Source organism: Puntigrus tetrazona, chromosome 1 (genome assembly GCF_018831695.1).
Source record: "Puntigrus tetrazona isolate hp1 chromosome 1, ASM1883169v1, whole genome shotgun sequence".
In the NCBI taxonomy this organism is placed as follows: domain Eukaryota; kingdom Metazoa; phylum Chordata; class Actinopteri; order Cypriniformes; family Cyprinidae; genus Puntigrus; species Puntigrus tetrazona.
In genome coordinates this window covers 11534725-11554341 of record NC_056699.1, presented here as the reverse complement: position 1 = coordinate 11554341, position 19617 = coordinate 11534725, and the positions used below count along the sequence as shown (strand labels likewise).

General features: G+C 36.8%; 1 protein-coding gene across 12 annotated transcripts in view; it reads left to right on the top strand.

Moving 5' to 3' along the window:
* The window catches only part of ptprdb (protein tyrosine phosphatase receptor type Db), a 66567-nt gene that overhangs the window by 26376 nt on the left and 20574 nt on the right, over positions 1–19617 (top strand). For 6 of the 12 annotated variants that reach the window (XM_043235181.1, XM_043235216.1, XM_043235172.1 and 3 more), the window contains 12 exons: positions 2276–2415; positions 3884–4029; positions 4261–4402; positions 5270–5455; positions 6876–6884; positions 10582–10599; positions 12060–12170; positions 12378–12389; positions 13512–13781; positions 14801–15382; positions 15494–15636; positions 15708–15849. In XM_043235181.1, coding sequence (XP_043091116.1) covers positions 2328–2415; positions 3884–4029; positions 4261–4402; positions 5270–5455; positions 6876–6884; positions 10582–10599; positions 12060–12170; positions 12378–12389; positions 13512–13781; positions 14801–15382; positions 15494–15636; positions 15708–15849 — 1849 coding nt within the window. In that variant the 5' untranslated portion in view covers positions 2276–2327. Of the gene's footprint in view, positions 1–2275; positions 2416–3883; positions 4030–4260; positions 4403–5269; positions 5456–6875; positions 6885–10581; positions 10600–12059; positions 12171–12377; positions 12390–13511; positions 13782–14800; positions 15383–15493; positions 15637–15707; positions 15850–17250; positions 17554–17884; positions 18079–19217; positions 19242–19617 lie in introns of all 12 variants that reach the window. The other 6 variants (XM_043235197.1, XM_043235250.1, XM_043235206.1 and 3 more) reach the window with 4 other exon arrangements.

Below are 19617 nucleotides of genomic sequence, written 5' to 3'. Positions count from 1 at the left end.
GAGACGGGGGAGGCAGCACGGATGAGGGGGTCTGCAACCACTCTCTCTCCTAATGATGTGATGTGATGTGACAAGCGTGGTGCTCGTGGGGGCAGAGTTACCATAGCGATTCCCAACACGCCCCCCATCTGTGGCAATCTCCCATGCACAGCATTCATATTTAATGCAACTTTTACTTAGTGCAGTTCAACTGCCCACCCAACTCTTTCTCTCTCTCTCTCTCTCTCTTTCTCTCTCTCATTCTTCTCGTTATATTTTCAGAAGCAAGATACATTATACATTTATGGGCTGAATGTTATAATTATTGAGTTTACGGTAAAGTTTTCCGGCCTGCTGAAGAGAGAGGCCTTTAGGAGCTGTCTTGTGTTATCATATATTCACTGCAGTTTTTAATTAAAGTTTTAATAAAGTTATAATACGAGCTCTTTCCAGTTAATTTTTTTCTTACATTTGTTATAAACGAGACAGCTGTAATCAGTTTTGGTACATGCTGCTATCAGCTTTCTCTAACTATGCCCGAAAAAGTTTTTTTTGCAAACTCAGCTGACAGCTTTAAAGTGTGCGCAATGGCAGACTGTTGTAATGTTTATCACTTGGAAATGTTAAGTACAAATCTGAAGGATAATTATGAAAAAAAAAAATTCCAAACACCATTCATTGTTTGGGGTCGGTAACATTTTTAATGTTTGTGATAGATGTCTCATGCTCACCAAAGTTTTTTTCTTTAGTAGTAGTAGTAGTAGTGAGATTACAATATATTATTTCATATATTCACATTTTAAATCAGAATTCTGAAAGAACGTTCAAAATAACACATTTGTTTGAAATAGAAATCTTTTGTATAAATGTGTTTATAGGGCCCCGTGAAATCAGTTTTATTTTTTCCCAAATTCAATTACATTTTTTTCAAAGTTTCCACATTTTCTGCATTCTGTTTTAATTTTCTCCTTTAAAAACTCCTTTTTTAATAGTTAAACATTTTTACATCAATTTATTGAGTTCAACAGAAATGTTTAGGGCACTATGAAATGTTTTTAGCATGTCTAAATATTTAAATGCGTGAAAAAGTCGTCTTATGAAATTTTTTTTTCACCACAAATTCTGTGTTGTGTATTACATGTTTTCTGTCTGTCTAATGAAGGCAACAATGTTTAATTTAATTTATCTTGTAATTTATAAAAAAAATAAGGAAACTTTATTTCTTGCAAAGGACATTTACTATTAAAATTAAAACATGTAAGAAATGTTGTGTGAATATTCCTGAAAAAAATATGTTTGTTTCATTTTAGTAGTAGTAGTAGTGGACTATGTTCATTCTGCTGAAAAATAGTAATAGGCATAATAATAAAGACTTTTATTTTGATGGCTTGCAGTGAATACCTTTACAGTTCTGTGTATGAGATATAATCAATTCAAAAGGTAAAATGCTCATGAAGCGACTCTCAGAGCAGTTCTGGAGATGTTGTTTGTGTGTTTCTGTCTTCATTTAGTAAGACAGCAGATGCTGAAAACACCTCTAGCGTTACGTACACTTCTGATTACTTCATTAAAAAATGTACAAATTCCCTGACATTCCGTGTTAAACTGTGAAATATGGATAGAGAGTTGGACCTATAACCCGAAGGTTGCGGGTTTGAGTCCCAGGTCAGGCACTGATTGTAGGTGGGGGGGTGAATAACCAACACTCTCTCCACCCTCAATACCAGGCGCCGCAGCATTGGCTTCCTTTTGCTCAAAATGTGTGTTCACTGCTGTGTTTGTGCACTTTGGATTGAGTTAAATGCAGAGCATCATCATACTTGGCCACACTTTATAAGTGTATTCCGCAATTGTGCGTCTGCGTTTTCCATATCACAGAAATCATACATTTACTGTAACTTCTGATCATTTAATGCACCTTTGTTGAATTCAAAAAGTCGTTCCCTCTGCTGTAGCTTTTAATGATTATTTATTTATGATTGTTTGTTTGTGTTATTTTTGTTTTGGAGCTCAACAATCCCCTATTCAATTTGGAATAACATTAGATTTTGTAAATGTAAATTAATTTTTGGTGTACTGTTCCTTTAATGCGAGCTAGACTGCTTTCTGTCTGTGATGGCTCTGTGTTAAATGATATGTTCACGGATTGATTGACCACTCAGTAATTTGTTATCTGATCCTCAGAGAAAGTCTTACACACAGAGTACTAATTGATTAATGCAATCGACTGGTGTTGCGCTTGCGGCCTCCACATGTGACTGACAGATATGCTTGCTCGTTCGCATGTTTACTTTAGGTTATGAGTGCACTTACAGCTTGGTGATCCACATAGACAAGCCAATGAGAGGATGGCCAGAGGTCACATGATCTGCAGAAGCGCCTACCAGCCGGTACTACTGATTCTACTGAGCGTGCTCCAGCTGGCACATGCACAAAGTGAGTACACAGACATCAAATACATATAAAACAGAGGCTGAATCCTGATTGCTGGCTCTTTTCACGAAGTATTCTTCTTCTTCCCCAGCAGTGCAAAGGATGAAAGCGCACTTTAATGCAGCGCACAAAGTAGTATGTAATTAAAAAATAAGGTTTTTGAACATGCAAAGCAATTTCATCATACTAAACCAGTTTGATGGATTATACTACTATCCTCCATTTGTTTCTTTCACTGCACCAAATGTCCGGATCAGTGTTTACAAGACAACTGTGGCTTTCACTGACTACGTAAAGAAATGACGTCAACGTTTAATACATGGACTTTTACCTTTTTTTTTTTTTGATGACCTCGATAAAACATTAAAGAAGATAATCAGGCCAGCATTATGTTATTCTCTATTAGAAGAGGAAAAAAATAAAATTTTTAGTTGTTAAGAATTTACGTGATTCATTTTTAAAATAAAAATAATAAAATAATAAAAAAATTATTAAAGTGGAATTAATTGTATATGTTATTCATTTATAAAATTTGAGGATTTCGTTTTTTATTAAATAATTTTATATTAATTATTAAAAACATAGTTCTCTCTCTCTTTTTTTTTAATAAGATGTAAGAGTAGTCACGCTCAATGGCTTTCTTTTGTAACTGTTATCCGAGCCTTTTGTAGATTAAAGCATGTGAAGTGAAGATGAAGAGATTTCATGGCACATCATCTGGGGTGATGACACTAACTTTCACCCACGCACTCACTTCATTGTTCGGTTTGAACCTGAGCTGAACCATTGGTGAGCGACACATGCCATTAGTTTAGAGCTGCTGGTCAGTGGGTTATAGTGCAGATTAATGTGACATCATCGTTAGATCGAGTGGATTAGAAAGCACTGCAGAATGCATCAATCACATCGCTTATCTGCACTTTCCTCATCTACAAGAGTTAATTCAGTGCGTCTTTTGTATTAACTGTAATGCACTTTTAATGCCTACATGATGTCACAGGCTGATTTTCAAATAGGTCTTATGATTTTAAATGCATTTATTGTGATAATGCACTGTAGGGGAGACAGGAAGTGAAGTTTTTGTAATATTACATTATTACAAAATGTAATATTTCGGACAGTGTGAAAAAAAATGATCGACTTAAGTTACATGTAGAGTAAAAAAAAAATTCTTGACAGATGACCCGTGAGGTTTTAGAAGCTGCAGTACTAAAATTATATATTTTATTTTCATCATATTCAAGACAATCGATTGATTTATTTGTATTTTTTTTAAATTTATTCATTCATAACTAACATTAAAAATAATTATCGGCTTAACTGCCACAGATATATTTATGAGTAATCTGAGGTGTACGACTTTATGAAGCATAGATGCGTATGTCGGTGTTGATTCTGGAGATTTTAAATGGTAAACTTTCCCTATTCTCAAGACATTTCTGAGTTGACCAATCTCTGTCATTCTCTGCAGGTCCTCCTCAGTTCACCCGGACTCCTGTTGATCAGATAGGGGTTCAAGGGGGCGTGGCCTCCTTTGTATGTCAAGCCACGGGAGATCCACAGCCTAAAATCACATGGAGCAGAAAAGGCAAAAAAGTCACCAACCAGAGATTCGAGGTAAGCACACCTCAACTGAACAAACACAAAAACATACAGATAGCTTGCTTACACGTTTGTTGCAAGCAGCGATACAAGGTTGTAACACTACCAAAAAGTGAGATTCCCACAGTACACTTTCCGTAACTTCACACATTTGCTCTGGCTCAATGGATGCACATACACATGGTCTATAGACCCACAAACTATTCAGGGAGTTGCTAACACATTTGCCTCTGTGTCTGTGTGTAGGTGATAGAGTTTGAGGATGGTTCAGGGTCTGCGTTGCGAGTGCAGCCGCTGCGGACCCCCCGTGATGAAGCTGTGTATGAATGTGTGGCGTCTAACGAAGCAGGAGAGATCAGCGCCTCCACACGTCTTAGCGTTCTCCGTGGTAGGCACAGATCTGACTACAAGCTTCTTCAAGACTTAGCTCTTACTTCGAGTGCATTTAAGTTTGCTTAAAACATGGCATCTCTGGGTATTACTGTTATTTTGTCTGGGAAACACAAATTAGTAGATCATGGTTTTCATTCAGTGAATAATAACCAGTGTTGTGGAGAATATACAGGTTAATGTCTACTCTATTCTTTGAATCAACTGTATGCACTGTGTAGTACATTTTGTTGAGATTACGTATTAAACCATTTTTTTTCTCTTTTAATGCCAAGGACATCAAAAACTAATGATTGCTTTATCACTTCCTAAAATATAATGGTATCTGTATAAGGTTGTAAGTGTGCATTGTTTTCTGAATTCAACAAAATATTTTCTTTTTTAAAAAGTTCATAGCATATTAGATATGTATTTTTATTTCTTAATGTTTTAAACTAAATCTTTCTATAGAACAAATTACTGTAATATAACATAAGCAAACTGAAAAGTAATAATATTGTTAATAACGTGTATTAATTATTGATTTTCATTTAGATATTTGCATTACTATCTTAACTGAAATAACACATTTAATGTAAAAATTATATATATTTTAAATGAGTAATTTCTGGTAAAATTAGATTTGATCTCAGATGTATTCAGATCTTAAATTGAAACTATAAGTTTGGCAAAATATATTTATTCAAGTCTTTTTTTTTATAGTTTGTGATCTATGTTCCCATAAGAGCTGTTTGTTATCTACGTGAATAGAAAAAAAAAAAGAAAAATTTGTGCTACTTTGCATAAGATCACCTTCACCTTGTGAAGATCAAAGCCCTCTATTGAAGGTGTGAGGGTAATGCCTGTTTGTATTTGTTTATTTCAGAGGACCAGCTTCCCACCGGTTTTCCATCTATAGATATGGGCCCTCAACTAAAGGTGGTGGAGCGTTCTCGCACCGCTACCATGCTGTGTGCGGCCAGCGGAACACCTGACCCTGAGATCACCTGGTTTAAAGATTTCCTCCCCATAGATACACACACTCATGGGCGGATCAAACAGCTGCGCTCAGGTTTGTGTGCTCTGAAGGATTCACGCAGTCACTGTCATATGTTTAAAGGTGCACTTAGCAAATGTGTCTCATTCAAAATATTTTACACATTGAAAAAGAAATTGTATATTTTACATATGTTTTAAATAATGTACACTCAAATGAGATGAAGAGTCATATCAGTAGTTTTTTTTACATGGAGCAGGTAGTCGTGTTGATATTACGTGACCAGTAGTTTTGATTGTTTATTAATATACATCATTCATTAGTGATAAACTGATATTGAAATTTATACCACTATGTTAATAATTAATATTGCATAATTGTTGGACCTGCACCACAAAAAAAGTCTTAAGTCGCAGGGATATATTTTGTAGCAATAGCCAAAAAAAAAAAAAGACATAGGGTCAAAATGATAGATTTTTCTTTTATACCAAAACCTATTGATTGATTAGTAATTGATTAGTAATGGTGATTTTCTCAATATATTTTTTTTTTGCTTAGATTCCAGATTTTTAAATAGCTGTATCTCAGCTGAATATTGTCTAACAAACCATATATCAATGAAAAACATATTTATTCAGTATTTTGAGGATTTATTGAGCTCAATTTCGAAAAATTTACCCTTATGACAGGTTTTGTGGTCCAGGGCCACAATTAATAAAATTTGTGGTAAGTTAATAAATAATATATTCCTTTGCATTAAAACTGACAGTAAAAGGCTTGTTTTGATGTTTCAAAATAAAGCTGCAAACAAAATGACTGTTTTTACAAAGAACAACTGTTTTTTAACATTGATTATAATATTAAATATTTCTTGAGCATATTGAAATGATTTCTGAAAGATCATGTGACACCGAAGGCTGGAGTAATGATGCTGAAAATTCAGCTTTGCATCACAAAAATAAATTACAATGTAAAACTTAAAATGAAATAAAAGTTATTTTAAGTTGTAATTATATTTCACAATATTACTGTTTTGGTGTATTCTCTCTAAAACAATGCACGTTTGGTAAGCATGAGAGACTTAAAAATACATTTTAAAAAAACATACCAAAACTTAAAAAAGTGTATATAATGCATTTTCTATATACTTAAAACTAATAATAAAAGTACTTCTAAAAAGAACAGGGAAACAAGAGAATACGATACAGACTGATCATAACAGTGGGAAAAAACAATTGTCATGCAGTCACTGGCCGACCGATGTAACAAACCATAACAGCCAACAATTCCATGCTCCAAACTTACACACAACACCTTTCAGTGCACCTTTTAAAGAAATCCTGTAGCCTAATATACTTTCTCTCTCTTACACACACACACACACACACACACACACACACACACACACACAGACAGTTTCAAACACACTGTATTTGCTGTGCGAGAACCTCAAGTGATAAATGTGCTGTCTCTCTTTCTGTGTTTTAATCTACAGAGTCCTTTGGTAAGTGTGCTATTCTGAGGCACAACACACACTCACATGTTCAAGCACAAAACAAACATTCAGTTATTGGTAAAGCGCATGATATGTATCTATATATTGCATACATTTCCCCTAACAGTATAGTCACCCTCTCTTCACGCACACAGGCACACAGCAGTCACTTCCAGTAGATAGTCCCCTGTACCCAAGCGCTGCCCCTCTAACGTGTGATACCGAGCCTCTCGCTTCCACTCTCACTTACTTTTTCTGGCTCCCTCCTTCACTGGCTCACTCGTTCTCTTCTCCAAACGCTCACTGCCCTCGGCATTGGATTTCCTGCATCACTACCCCCTCACTCTTTCAGATCTCTCTCTTTCTTTCACTTTGTTGCCTAGATAGGTTTGAATGTCCTAATGCTGAATGTTACAGTGGCTTTTCACCCAAAACCGTGGCCTTTTTTGGCTTTCTCCTCTTTCTGGGCTCGAGTCTGCCTGTCTTAAGTCTCTGTGTTCTTCTCGATTATTGAGGATATTTTCTCTATTCCACTGGTTTTATGATCTGCTTTCTTAGAAAACGGAGGTGTCATCCAGAGGTTGTGCTACAAATAATTGCCGTCTGCCACTGAGGGTTATAAATTTTCCGTCATGTTCTGCACGATTTTTTTGTTACTAAAATACATGTAACACTTGGTATTTATAGTGTGACGTTGATATCATAACAGCATTGCAGAGTAGGAGATTCTTGGCTTTTTATTCCAGTCTTTTAAGTAATCTGGACATCTATTTTGGATAGTCTTCAACAACAGGTTGATATACATGCAAGGTATTATTTCAGAAAGCAGCACCTAGAGGCGAAGAATGAATTTGTATTCAGACCAACACGAAAAGAACAATATGTGGCGGACAATATGCTAATGAGCTAATAAAGCTGTTACACCAGAAGCGAAGCCAGAAATGTTTAAGTGGGTGGGCCTACATAGAACTGGGTGTAACATTTTAATTTCAATTAATAGATTTATTAATAGCCTACACTGTAAAAAAAAAAATCCATAAAATTTAGGGTGAAAAACTGGCAGCTGTGGTTGCCGTACTTTTTACTTTTAATCTCAAATCATCACGACTTGCATAAAATAAAATATGTAGATATGTTTAAACAGTTCAAGCACATAACAGCGTTTAACACCTGCGCAATAATAATAATAATTTGCGAAATGGCGGTAGATCAAAGTTTGCGCGGAGAGTGGAATCTAAAGCGCTCTCTGCAGGACATGGAGCCACCGGCGTAATCATTTGCATTTTTTTTTCATTGGAAACAAAATAGCCTATGCCGTCATTTTCTCTGATAAAGGTAAGAGAACCATACAGGGTCTACTTCAAGAAAACCATCATGATATGCTTTCTGCCTTTTCGTCTGAAACGGGAGCACTTCACGAAAATAACCCGAAACTCAGAGAAAAAGACATGATAAATATGTCTATAAAAAATCTTATAAAGCTTTAAAATGACCACTTAAACCTGGCTCACACTACAGGATTTTTTTGCTCGATTTAGCCCCGATTTTCGCCTACCGAGAATCGGAGCACAGATCTTGCCAAGCAGCTTGATCGGTCCTGATGTTCGGCGCGGATTATCTGCTAATGTGAAGTGTTCACCCATGGACCTTTACACTTCCTGTTTTGTTCAAGCACAAATATGGCCGCCCCGATCATAACTGCTGTAACAGCTCTTGTGGACAATGGAGAGTTTTATAGTAACATATGTCGAAAACATGTAAAGAAGTGCTGGAGAGAAATCACCTCAGTTTTGAATTTACCGTGTGACGCTAGCTAATGCAAACCTGACTGAAATATCAATGACGATCTGCTGCCTGAGATCACTGGAGATGCTGCCTCTGGCATGATTATCTTTATAATATCTTGTAGCGTGTGTTGCGCCACGATGTTGAAATCTTGTAGTGTGTGCATGTTTAAGATTTGACGGAAGATAATCTGCAAAGATTCTCCTCGTGCGTGTGCTACAACCAGATTTCATAATCGGTTAGGATTTTAAAACTCCTGTAATGTGAGCCCAGCTTTAACGAAATCAAAAGCAAAAACTCTTTAATCTTAATCCGTAAAGATGACTTCTCTGTGCAGTTTGTTGTGGAGAAGAGAACACTCATTTGTAGAGGGTGTGTATTCAATGCTAAGGACTTACATGACTGACTGATCTAAGATTTACTGTTTTCAACTATTTTCAAATGTACTCATGCGCTTACCTTACCAACAATTCTTGGTTAGAATGTTTTTGGTTTTTGGTTCCCAGAACATTATTTTTTTAAGATTAGTTTTTGGTTAGCCAGGAAAGTTTTCTTTATGGAAATAGAACGCTAGTTTCAGTTTTTTTTAGAATATTAATCTAACCTCTACTCTATCAGTAATCACCCAGCACACATGACGCAGAATAGTGTAAGTGGCATAGAAATAATTCATATGGGTATAAAAATCACATCTTGTTTTAGCTGTTGTTTAATGAAGAAAGGTAGTCTGAGCACAACAACTAATATCATATATAAGATTAAATGTGAAATTTGGAAAATGACCAACTTCTGATTGGGTGGGCTACATCTCCACCCATAGCTTCGCCGCTGTGTTACACACTAGTGATGCGCAGGTCGAGTTTTTTTCCCTGCTGAATCTATTTTTACAACCCACCTCGCCCCTCACCAGCGACCATCCAGTAGACATACCAGGCGTTGTAATGCAAATGAAAACAGCCTTTATTTCATCCTGAAAGTGCTTGGAAACATCTTCGTCATACGTAGCTGTTGTCTCCTGCAACTCTTTCTGAGAACGCTCCCAAACAATAGATTTAGCAGCCTGACCTTTTTTTTTTAATTCCCGACCTCAATTTCTCCCGCACCTCATCTTCCATCGTCGTTACTTTTCCGTTTTTGTTGTTGTGGCCGACTGGCTGCGGGAGCCATAGACATTAGACACAGACCGGTAAGCTGCAGGGTTCACGGGTTTGAGCCGACCCGCGCATCACTATTACTCACTGCATGATAGAACATTTTAATAATGGGGGCGTTAAAACTGCAGTCTTTTTCATTTTTTTGTAACGCTCTAGCGGTTAATAAACAGAACTGTGTGCGTCTTGCAGAAGAACATTATAGTCAGACCTCTCTCTGTTTATGACAGGGGTGCTGTAAAAAAATAAATCCCCTTTTTGCTTTGTTCATTAATCCTTATTTGCTTCTTTCAATACGAGAATGCTTAAAAAGGGTTTATAAAACAGGGATGCATAATAGACCGACTGCCCTATGTTTGTAAACTATGAAATTCATTTGAACAACATTTTTGATTGTTTTTAAATGTAAAAAAAATAGCATACAAATCTGAATATTTATCATATTTAAATATTTTTAAAACAAGCTAAATGACGGAAAATTTTCTTTTCTGTTAAATGAAGACAACCTCTTTTGTCATCTCATAAAAACCCAACATACACTTTGCACTTAAGACATGAAGAGTCTCCCTCCTCCCCTTTTTCTCTTTTTCTTGCACTCTTTTTTTTGCTGTTTCTATTATATCCCTCTATCTTTGTGTTCTCTTTCTCTTTATCTCTTTTTCGCTCTCTCTCTCTCTCTCTCTGTCACTCTGTCTTTTTCTCATTCTCCCTCGCTGCACTAACTCGTCTTCTCTTTAATCTCCCATCTGCTTTCATTCTCACACATCCAGGGGGTACACCTATCCGAGGTAAGAGACTAAAGCAACCCACCACATCTTTCCTCGCCTTACCGCTCTCTTTCTTTCTTCCTCTTCCCTTCCTCTCTCTTTTCATCTCTCTCTTTCTCTTTCTCTCTGTTTGAGTAACCGTGTCATTTTCAGAGACTGTTTATCATGATTAATGTTCCTTCGCCATGATAAGACTTCCTCCCCTTTACACAGATCTTATCTCAGTGTGTTATTTTCATGGTAAATTAAAATCAAATAGGCATTCATTTTGTGAGTTGATAAAAATAATTTTTTTTTTAGTGGTTTTCTTTCTTGTCGTGGTATTACTTTTTAAAGCAGGAGGCTTGGGCAGGACATATTGAAAGGCTTATCCCTAAAACCAACGTAGGTTATATTAGGAGGAGGGACGTAGGCTATAAATTTTAAATTTGTATATTACATAAAAGTGCACTATAGTGTTTAGATGGCTGCAAGCTAATAGCCAAGGACTAAAAGCCATGAAAATCAACTTTTATTTCCCCTCCAGTCTTGAATAGTTGCACCATTGCTTGAAAGGAAAAAGTATATATACGCTATGATTGTAGTTGCAAACAGATATGAGAGATATTGTGTTTTCAAGCTAAATAGAGATAAGACTTGCTAAATCATATCTTATATTATTTTGTATTGTGAATTATAGACCATTTAGCAATTTCAGTGACGTGTTTTGCTGTCACTAACTTTACAGAAAATACTGTTTCTGTGAAATACTGTTGCTTTGCACAAATTCAATTATTATTTTTTCCTGCTTTCTCTGTTTTTCTCACACTCTTCTGATCCCTCTGTGGATCGTTTTTTACTTCTCTCTCCCTCTAATTAAACACCATTTCATTTTTTTTCAGCTAGAAATCTCTACTTGGATGATAAATCAGGCTATTTTTTATTTATATCTTGTCTTTTTAATGAAGCCTTTTTAGAATCTGCTCTACATGCAGTTCAACAGTCTGTGTCTCTTGGAGTCATTTCTGTCTGTTTGTGTCTCTATCTAACTATTAATATGTAAATAACATTGTTGAAAGAGGCTGAATGCTTTACTTTTTCTCTTCGACAAGGTCACTTGTTCGATCTTTTTCAGATTTTAAGGCAATATTTGATTTTACTCTTGAATACTGCAGCCGTTGTTATACTGTTTAATTCTGTCGTTTTGTGCTGATATTTACATGCAAACCAGTTTGCGTGTATTGTTGGCATGTCTGAGTTACAGTTAAGAAAATGTTACAGGTTCAGTACAAATTAAGCTCCGTATGTAATGCATCTAAAATGCATACATGCAGTAGAAATTGTTGCTAAATTTGCATAACTGTATATATGAAAAAAGTATGTCTGTCAATAGAGCTTAACTTGTACACAACCCAGAACATTTCTCCAAAGCACTAGGCTGGTGACAAAGTGTATCGTCATGTTGTAAATGTAAATGCCTTTATATGTGCATATGTATCCAGGTGCACTTCAGATTGATGAGAGTGAAGAAACCGATCAGGGTAAATATGAATGTGTCGCGACCAACAGCGAAGGAACGCGCTACTCAACACCAGCTAACCTTTATGTCAGAGGTACAGCTTTGTGTTACTTATTTGAGTGCTGTAGAATTAGAAGGTTAAACCTGTAACTAACACATTTTTATGAATAGATACAGCTCAAAGTGAATCTGTGTAGTCTGATCTGTTTGATTCCTCTTAGATCGTCTCCTCTTACCTTAGATGTGTTGTCATTACTTGTTTTTTTCTATGCTCATTTCTCACTGCCGGACTCTTCTATAGAGTTAAGAGATGGTAAGTCCAACCAAAGCTCTGTTTCTTATTCTAACCTAAGTCTCCGACCCCCACATCCACATAATCCTTCCTCTCTTCTGGGATTCCCTCCCTCCGGACAGTCTAACTCCGTTTCCAGATCCTAATACTGCATATGTCATTTGACACTAATCCACCATATTTCACCTGATCCTACTTAACCGCATTCCATAACATCATGCTAATAGCAAATGATATCATAGTAATGCTGTGTACTCATTTGAACTTGTCCATCTATACAGAAAAGCTGCAATTTAATTCATACATTCATCTTAGGTCATTTGGTTGTTTATGTTATAGAATACTGCCTCATTACAGCACCATCATTTTTCTGTATTTTAACAATATATAAGCAGGGGAGAAAATGTTTTTTTTTATTTGCAAGTAAAAAGCAGATACAGTAGAAGGAAATTTAATAATATGATATATTATATATTCCATGGTGTCTTATTAAAATGAAAAGAAAGCATGCATAACGTAAGACTATAACAAATATATATTACTAAAGAAATATTACCCTTTTCGTCCATGGTCTAAGAACTAACAATACATTTTTTAAATATGATTATGATTTAGAATGCAATTTTTGTGTTATGGAGTGTATTCTTTTTAATATGAATATGATTTAATATACAATTTACTAATGCATACTAAACAGTTTTATTTTGCTGCATATTATTAGCATTTTCATAAACCAGCCAATAACAGCCAAAAAAGTAAAAGTGTTTTAGTTTGTACTTTTAACCAACTTGTATGAAATGTATTTTTTGAGCCTGGATAAATTTGCTTGTACAATGTGTACTTTGGCATACCAAAGTCACTGTTTAGCTTAAAAATGTGTAGCACATTTCTCATGTGGTCACAGTCAGCTGTGTTTGATGGGTCTTTCTAATTATACGGCCAGTCACAAAAATTATGCGTAGTCTGGGACATTGAAGAGGGGACACAGCCACATCTTATCCCACTCTTCACTACATCACAGATTGATAACCTGCAGCGTACAGCATCTTGAGGGCGTATCTTATTAGGCGCAGCGCTCTCTGTAGCATTAATAATGTCTTTAGCATGAGTTAATAAATGGCTCACTGTCTTTCACACCCTCAGTGCGTCGCATCCCTCCTCGCTTCTCGGTGCCACCGATGGATTATGAGATCATGCCGGGAGGAAGTGTGAATATCTCCTGTCAGGCAGTGGGCGTTCCCATGCCATATGTCAAATGGATGCTGGGAGCAGAGGATTTGACTCCAGAAGATGACATGCCTATTGGGCGAAATGTTTTAGAGCTCACAAATGTACTCCAGTCTGCCAATTACACGTGTGTGGCCATGTCAACTCTCGGAGTTATTGAAACCGTTGCCCAGATCACAGTTAAAGGTACGTAGCAGTGATATTTAAAAGGCCCTTTGAAGATGTTTAATGTCATTGAAGAAAGAAAAACCTTTTAGTTAAACAATATGTTCCATGGACAAAGCCAGTGTTTAGGAAACAGGGTGGCTAATGGTTGTTCCAAAGCCTAGTGAGCTGGCTCGCTGTCTAATGCTGTCTAATGCCTGGCTAACTGAAATATGACCTCATAAGTCAACAACTTGGAACGTTCTTCATAGGCAACTCACTCCGGGTGAAAAATCAACATTTGTCACACTTCCTTCACCGTCTTATTATTTGACTGAGCTGGTTTCAGTGCAGTTCTGCTTTTGAATGTTGCCAGAAAAAGGAGGTGTAATTGCTATAGGTCTGTGAAACCTTAAATAACCTTAAAATAACTATTTTCTATTTTAATATATTTTATAATGTAATGTATTCCTGTGATGACACAGCTGAATTTTTATCAGCCATTTCCCCATTCTTCTGTCACACGAATCTTCAGGAATCATTATATGTCAATTTGATGCACAACTAACATTCTTATTATATGATATTATTAGTGCTGGACAATAATTAATCGCAAGTTTTTCGTGTACGTACAGTTATATGTGTGTGTGCTGTGTGAATTTATTATGTATATATAAATACACACGCAATTATATATTTACAAAAATGTATGTTTATATATTAAATGTATTATATGTTTCGTAGTGTTATCAATTATATGAATATAAATATATACATGTAAATATTTTCAAATTATTCAAATTTTAAGTTAAAACCTTGGTGTTGATTTAATAATTTTGTTGAAACAGTAATACATTTTTTCATGATTTTTAGATAAAATGAGCACCATGTACTGTATTTCAATCAAATTATTAATTAAAGTATAAATTGAAGAGCGTAAATTGAAACTTTTGAACTGTTTAAAATTTACACTTCAATATTACACAGCATACAATATTAAATAAACACTTATTTAATATTTTAAACCAATGTCTCTAATTTATATATTTCCTCCTCCGTAGCCCTTCCCAATCCTCCAGGAGCTCCAGTTGTCATGGAGCGATCCGCCACCAGCATCACTCTAATGTGGGACAGTGGAAATCCACTTCCTGTATCTTACTACATCATTCAGTATCGCCCCGCCTCCTCCACCGACCCCTTTAAAGAAATTGATGCCATAGCAACAACTCGTTACAGTGTGGGTGGACTCAGCCCCTATTCACACTATCATTTCCGGGTCGTGGCGGTAAATTCGATTGGCCGCGGCCCACCGAGTCAAACCGTGGAAGCTCGCACGGCCGAACAGGCGCCAAGTTCCCCCCCTCGTCGTGTCAGAGGTCGTATGCTGAGCGGCTCCACGGCAATGGTGCAGTGGGAGGAGCCAGAGGAAGCCAACGGTCAGGTGGTTGGTTACAGGGTGTATTACACCTCGGATTCAACACTGTCTGTGAGCCAATGGGAGAAGGAAATGGTTCGAGGGGCAAATTTTTTAAACATACGAGACCTGACGCCGAACAAAACCTATTATATTAGAGTTCTCGCCTTCACCGCTGTTGGAGATGGACCACTTTCCAGCGATCTGCACATCATTGCCAAGACAGGAGGTTTGCAGAATTTGTATTTGGGATTATTTTATAGATTCCAATATTGCAGCCTCTTTTGTTTCTATTGCATCATTCCCTAAGCGTCGTCTTTTTGCCTCCTCTCATTTTTAGTCCCATCGCAGCCCACAGAACTGAAGGCAGAGGTGAAATCGGAGACCAGCATTCTCCTGTCGTGGATCCCTCCTGCTCACAGTGGTACAGATGCCATCACTGGTTATGAGCTCATTTACAGGCTTGGAGACCAGCCAGAGCAGGTACATACAGACACATGAATACCAAATGTTGTCTGGTTTAATGCTAATAACTTTATACCTCTATCTTCCAGAAAATATCGTTTGATCCAAGCTCCAGTTATCTGCTGAAGAATCTGAAGCCGTTTTCCACCTACATATTTCAACTAGCAGCACGCAGCAAACACGGCCTGGGGGCATTCACTGGTGAAATCACCGTTCAGACTCCACAAACACGTATGTTCTTTGTAAAGCTTTTATAAAAAACAGACACCTTTCTCTTTGTTAAAAACACCAAGCTACGTGTTTTAAATGGTGGTGTGCTGGTAGGCTTTTTAATGAACTTTACCAGCAAGATGTCCTGGTAAATATTACATTGACACAATGTAACGCAAAGTCAACAGTGTCCTGACAAAAAAATGTTGCACTGATACATACAGGAAGTGTCAGTTAGAAAAAACATGGCTAGGTGTAGATAAGTGAGTAAGATTGGCACAAGTGTTCATTATAACATTACAATGACTTAGCTCTTAGAAGATTTCTTTTGAACAGGAAATAGAAACTTGTGCTTCAGATTGCAGATTAACTTGACATTCGATATGCTGACACATACATAGACATGCACAGAATATAATAAGCTCAAAGCCATGGTCATGCTATATTTTGAGCATGTGAATTTTCTTTGGACACAGCAATAGTGGTGATATGATGCCACGCTGTGCGGCATCTTTTTAAAAAGTTAAATTAAACACCTAACAAATATGTACAATGAATGCCTATCCAAAATGTACAAGCATACAATCTGGCACTTCCCACTTTCAGGCAGTGTTGCAGTTTTAAATTTATGTTCTTTTACTTCAGTTAAGGTCATACGGTTTTGCATGATACATATTTGCAGGTCTGAGTTAATCAAACCTGAACTTTGGGAAGCAACGAAATGTGAAACTGCTTTGCATGAGCTTACTCTTATAACCTTTTGCATTTACATGCACGTGGACGCAAGTCAATGGAAAGAAAAGTGTAGTGTGACTGGCTCTTTAAGGCCTGTTCACACCGAGAACAATAACAAATAAGATATAGTTAAAAAATAGCAGAGTCCATGCCACAGCTATGAAGAGAAAGGCACTGAGAAACAATATTCAATGAATTTTTTACCGACATTGACACCCAATCGGAATCCATCCTTCTATAACGAGCTTGAGAATTTAAAGTGACAGATGCGCGGGTGCTTGTCAACAGACAAGAAAAAATGTAATGAAAATGAGGGCTTCCCTCTGACTGAATGAGATTGTCCTAGTCTGTTAATTGGATGGGTTAAGTAAAAATGCCAGGTAAGATCATAAGACACTCAATTAGAAAGGATCTGGAAGGATGGAGTCAAACAAGTAAGTTTTATGTTAAATATATTACTTTTTCATTTCAGTTTACCATTTGTGAATGATCTTTTGCAGTTTGATGTACTTTTTTACCTGTCTGTGACAGTCCCACAACATTTTATGTCTGTTTTGTCTATTTTTTGTCTTTGTCTCTTATTTCATTTCATTTCCACACATTATCATTCATGACAACAATAAAACTAACATCGGCTGCCACAACACACACAATTAAACCCGCCCACTTCTCTAACCACCCAATCAGAGTCCATACCCCTTCCCCAGGAAGTCACGTGCATAAGCCCCTCCTCCACAAGTCTATTGCTCAGCTGGGCTCCACCTCTGACAGATGAAAACGGAGGCATTTTGGGATACTCCATCCGATATGTGGCTGTGGAACGGGAGAAAGACCTCGTACAGAAGATCTCAGACATCCCATCTAACTGTTTCCGGTATCGTATAGAGGGGCTGAAGAAAGGGACCCTGTACTCTGTGACAGTTGCTGCCCACACTGACACAGGTCAAGGGCCTGAGACCCTACCGATATTGATCCGCACAGAAGAAGACGGTATGTCTGTATGAACGTGCTTATATTTGACCCTTGACCTGAAGCTAAACCTCCCTTTCCTTGATCTACCAAAGGCACATTTGTCCTCTCAACATTTGCCTTATTCTGAACCAAGTGGTTGAATTACTCCTGACTTCCCCCAAGCTTCCCTTTCTTGAAGGATTTTTCCATCTGTATCGAAAATAGCTTTTTTTTGTCAGATCCCAATCCATGGCAAAAGCTTTTTCCCATCGAATTGCCACACCTCTTTTCCTCACCTTCTCCGTTCTCCTCCAGTGAGCTAGAAGGATTCAGCTGTGACTACATGTCCTTTACTAAACTGCCCATTTAGTGCCCAGTGCACCGCCGCGGGGTGTGGATGTGGTGGTCTTAAACGCCACCTCTGCCAGAGTGTCATGGAAACCTCCAGTTGCTGAGCGACAACATGGAAAGATTCGCGGTTACCAGGTGACATACGCCAGGCGAACAGCAGGGGAGAGAACAGTCTCTCCCAAAATTAGGGAACTCCTACTGAGAGACCCGCAGGTAGGAGACTTCACCTCACTGAAACACACATAAATACACTTCTCAGTCAGTATGTGCTGCAACCCTTCTTTGGAAATGTTGTGTTCATTTTGACATGTTGAGTTGTTCTCACTTTGACATGCATAAAGAAAAATGTAATATCATGTAATGAAGGACTTTCAATTTTCACTGTTTTGATACACAGTTTTGTGTTGGCAAAACAAGTTGGAATGTGCACAGTATAATTTTGAGCAACACCTGTTTTTGGTGGTTATCAATGTATTACCGTTGCACGCAGATTGTACAGAATCGTATTGTCTTAAAGATGGTCCAACCTCACACAATTCTTGTTAGTTTAATTGTTTTCGTTCGCATAAAAAAGCCAATAAATTCAAGCCAATTGTAGATTTCTCGTACAACATATTTACAATTAATAAATATTCAAATTAACACTCAAATTAATTAAGTAAAGTGGCTATGAAGAATTGTGTTGGATTAATATGCTTAAGCAAATCGAACAGGCATCAAATATTATTTGGCCTACTTAATTGAAACATGTTATTTCATATATTATCTTTATTTTCTAAAACACAACCGTTTCAAGTCAGTTTAACACAATGCAATTGTTTGGAATGGGAAACCATAATGGTGTTACATGAAAATGATTTAAAACAAACTGAACAGTGATGGGAGATTTTTTTTTGAGTGTTGATCAAGTACATGTGATAAAGTAATAGTTGAAAGAGTTTGAAGATATTGTTGTATTTTTCAAGGTTTCAAGAAGTAGTGCTGCTAATTGAAGAATCAATCACGTATATTAGAAATACGATGCAGATGCCAGCTATCACTTGATCTGAACGAGTTGTTTGTTTGTCAGTAATTAGGCTTCTTAGCTCAGCTAATGCTTTCTAAATGGACTTTAATTTAGCCTAAATCATCAGATAACATCAGTATCTGCTTATTATCCGCATGCTGAGACAGAACCTCTGATAACTATCTCAAAAACTAAGAGCCTTAAAACCACCACGTAATTGTTCCAGCGAACCTTTCACACTATTTATTCTCAGTAGACATTTATTCATTGTGTTCTTGAGAGTAATCATATTACATCTTGGCATTCACATCATTTTTAACTATTTCTGTCTTGTTTTTGTAAACAGCCACAGAATGACTCAAAACAATATGTGAGTATTTCTACTTTGAACATGACCCAGTATTTGAATGAATATATTTACATGAATCAGAGTCCCTTAGCGGCAAATCAATTCATTTTGCGGCTATCTTGGTTATGCCTTCAGGCAGCTTTATTTTATCTAGGCAGAAGGCATAAATAGAAATATACCTGGGTGGATAAAGAAAATGTAGTTTCTCAAGAGTCAAATCAAATTATAAAGATATCAGTAAAATAAAAAAAAAGTAGCTTTAGCTCAGATCATGAAGGTCCAGCTAATGTTTGCACAAACTGAAAAGTGTCTCAATCAAACTGTTATTGACTCCTTTAACCGAGTAGCTGGATATCCATTCACCGCCATATTGAGCATTACGATCTCTCCCATTAAT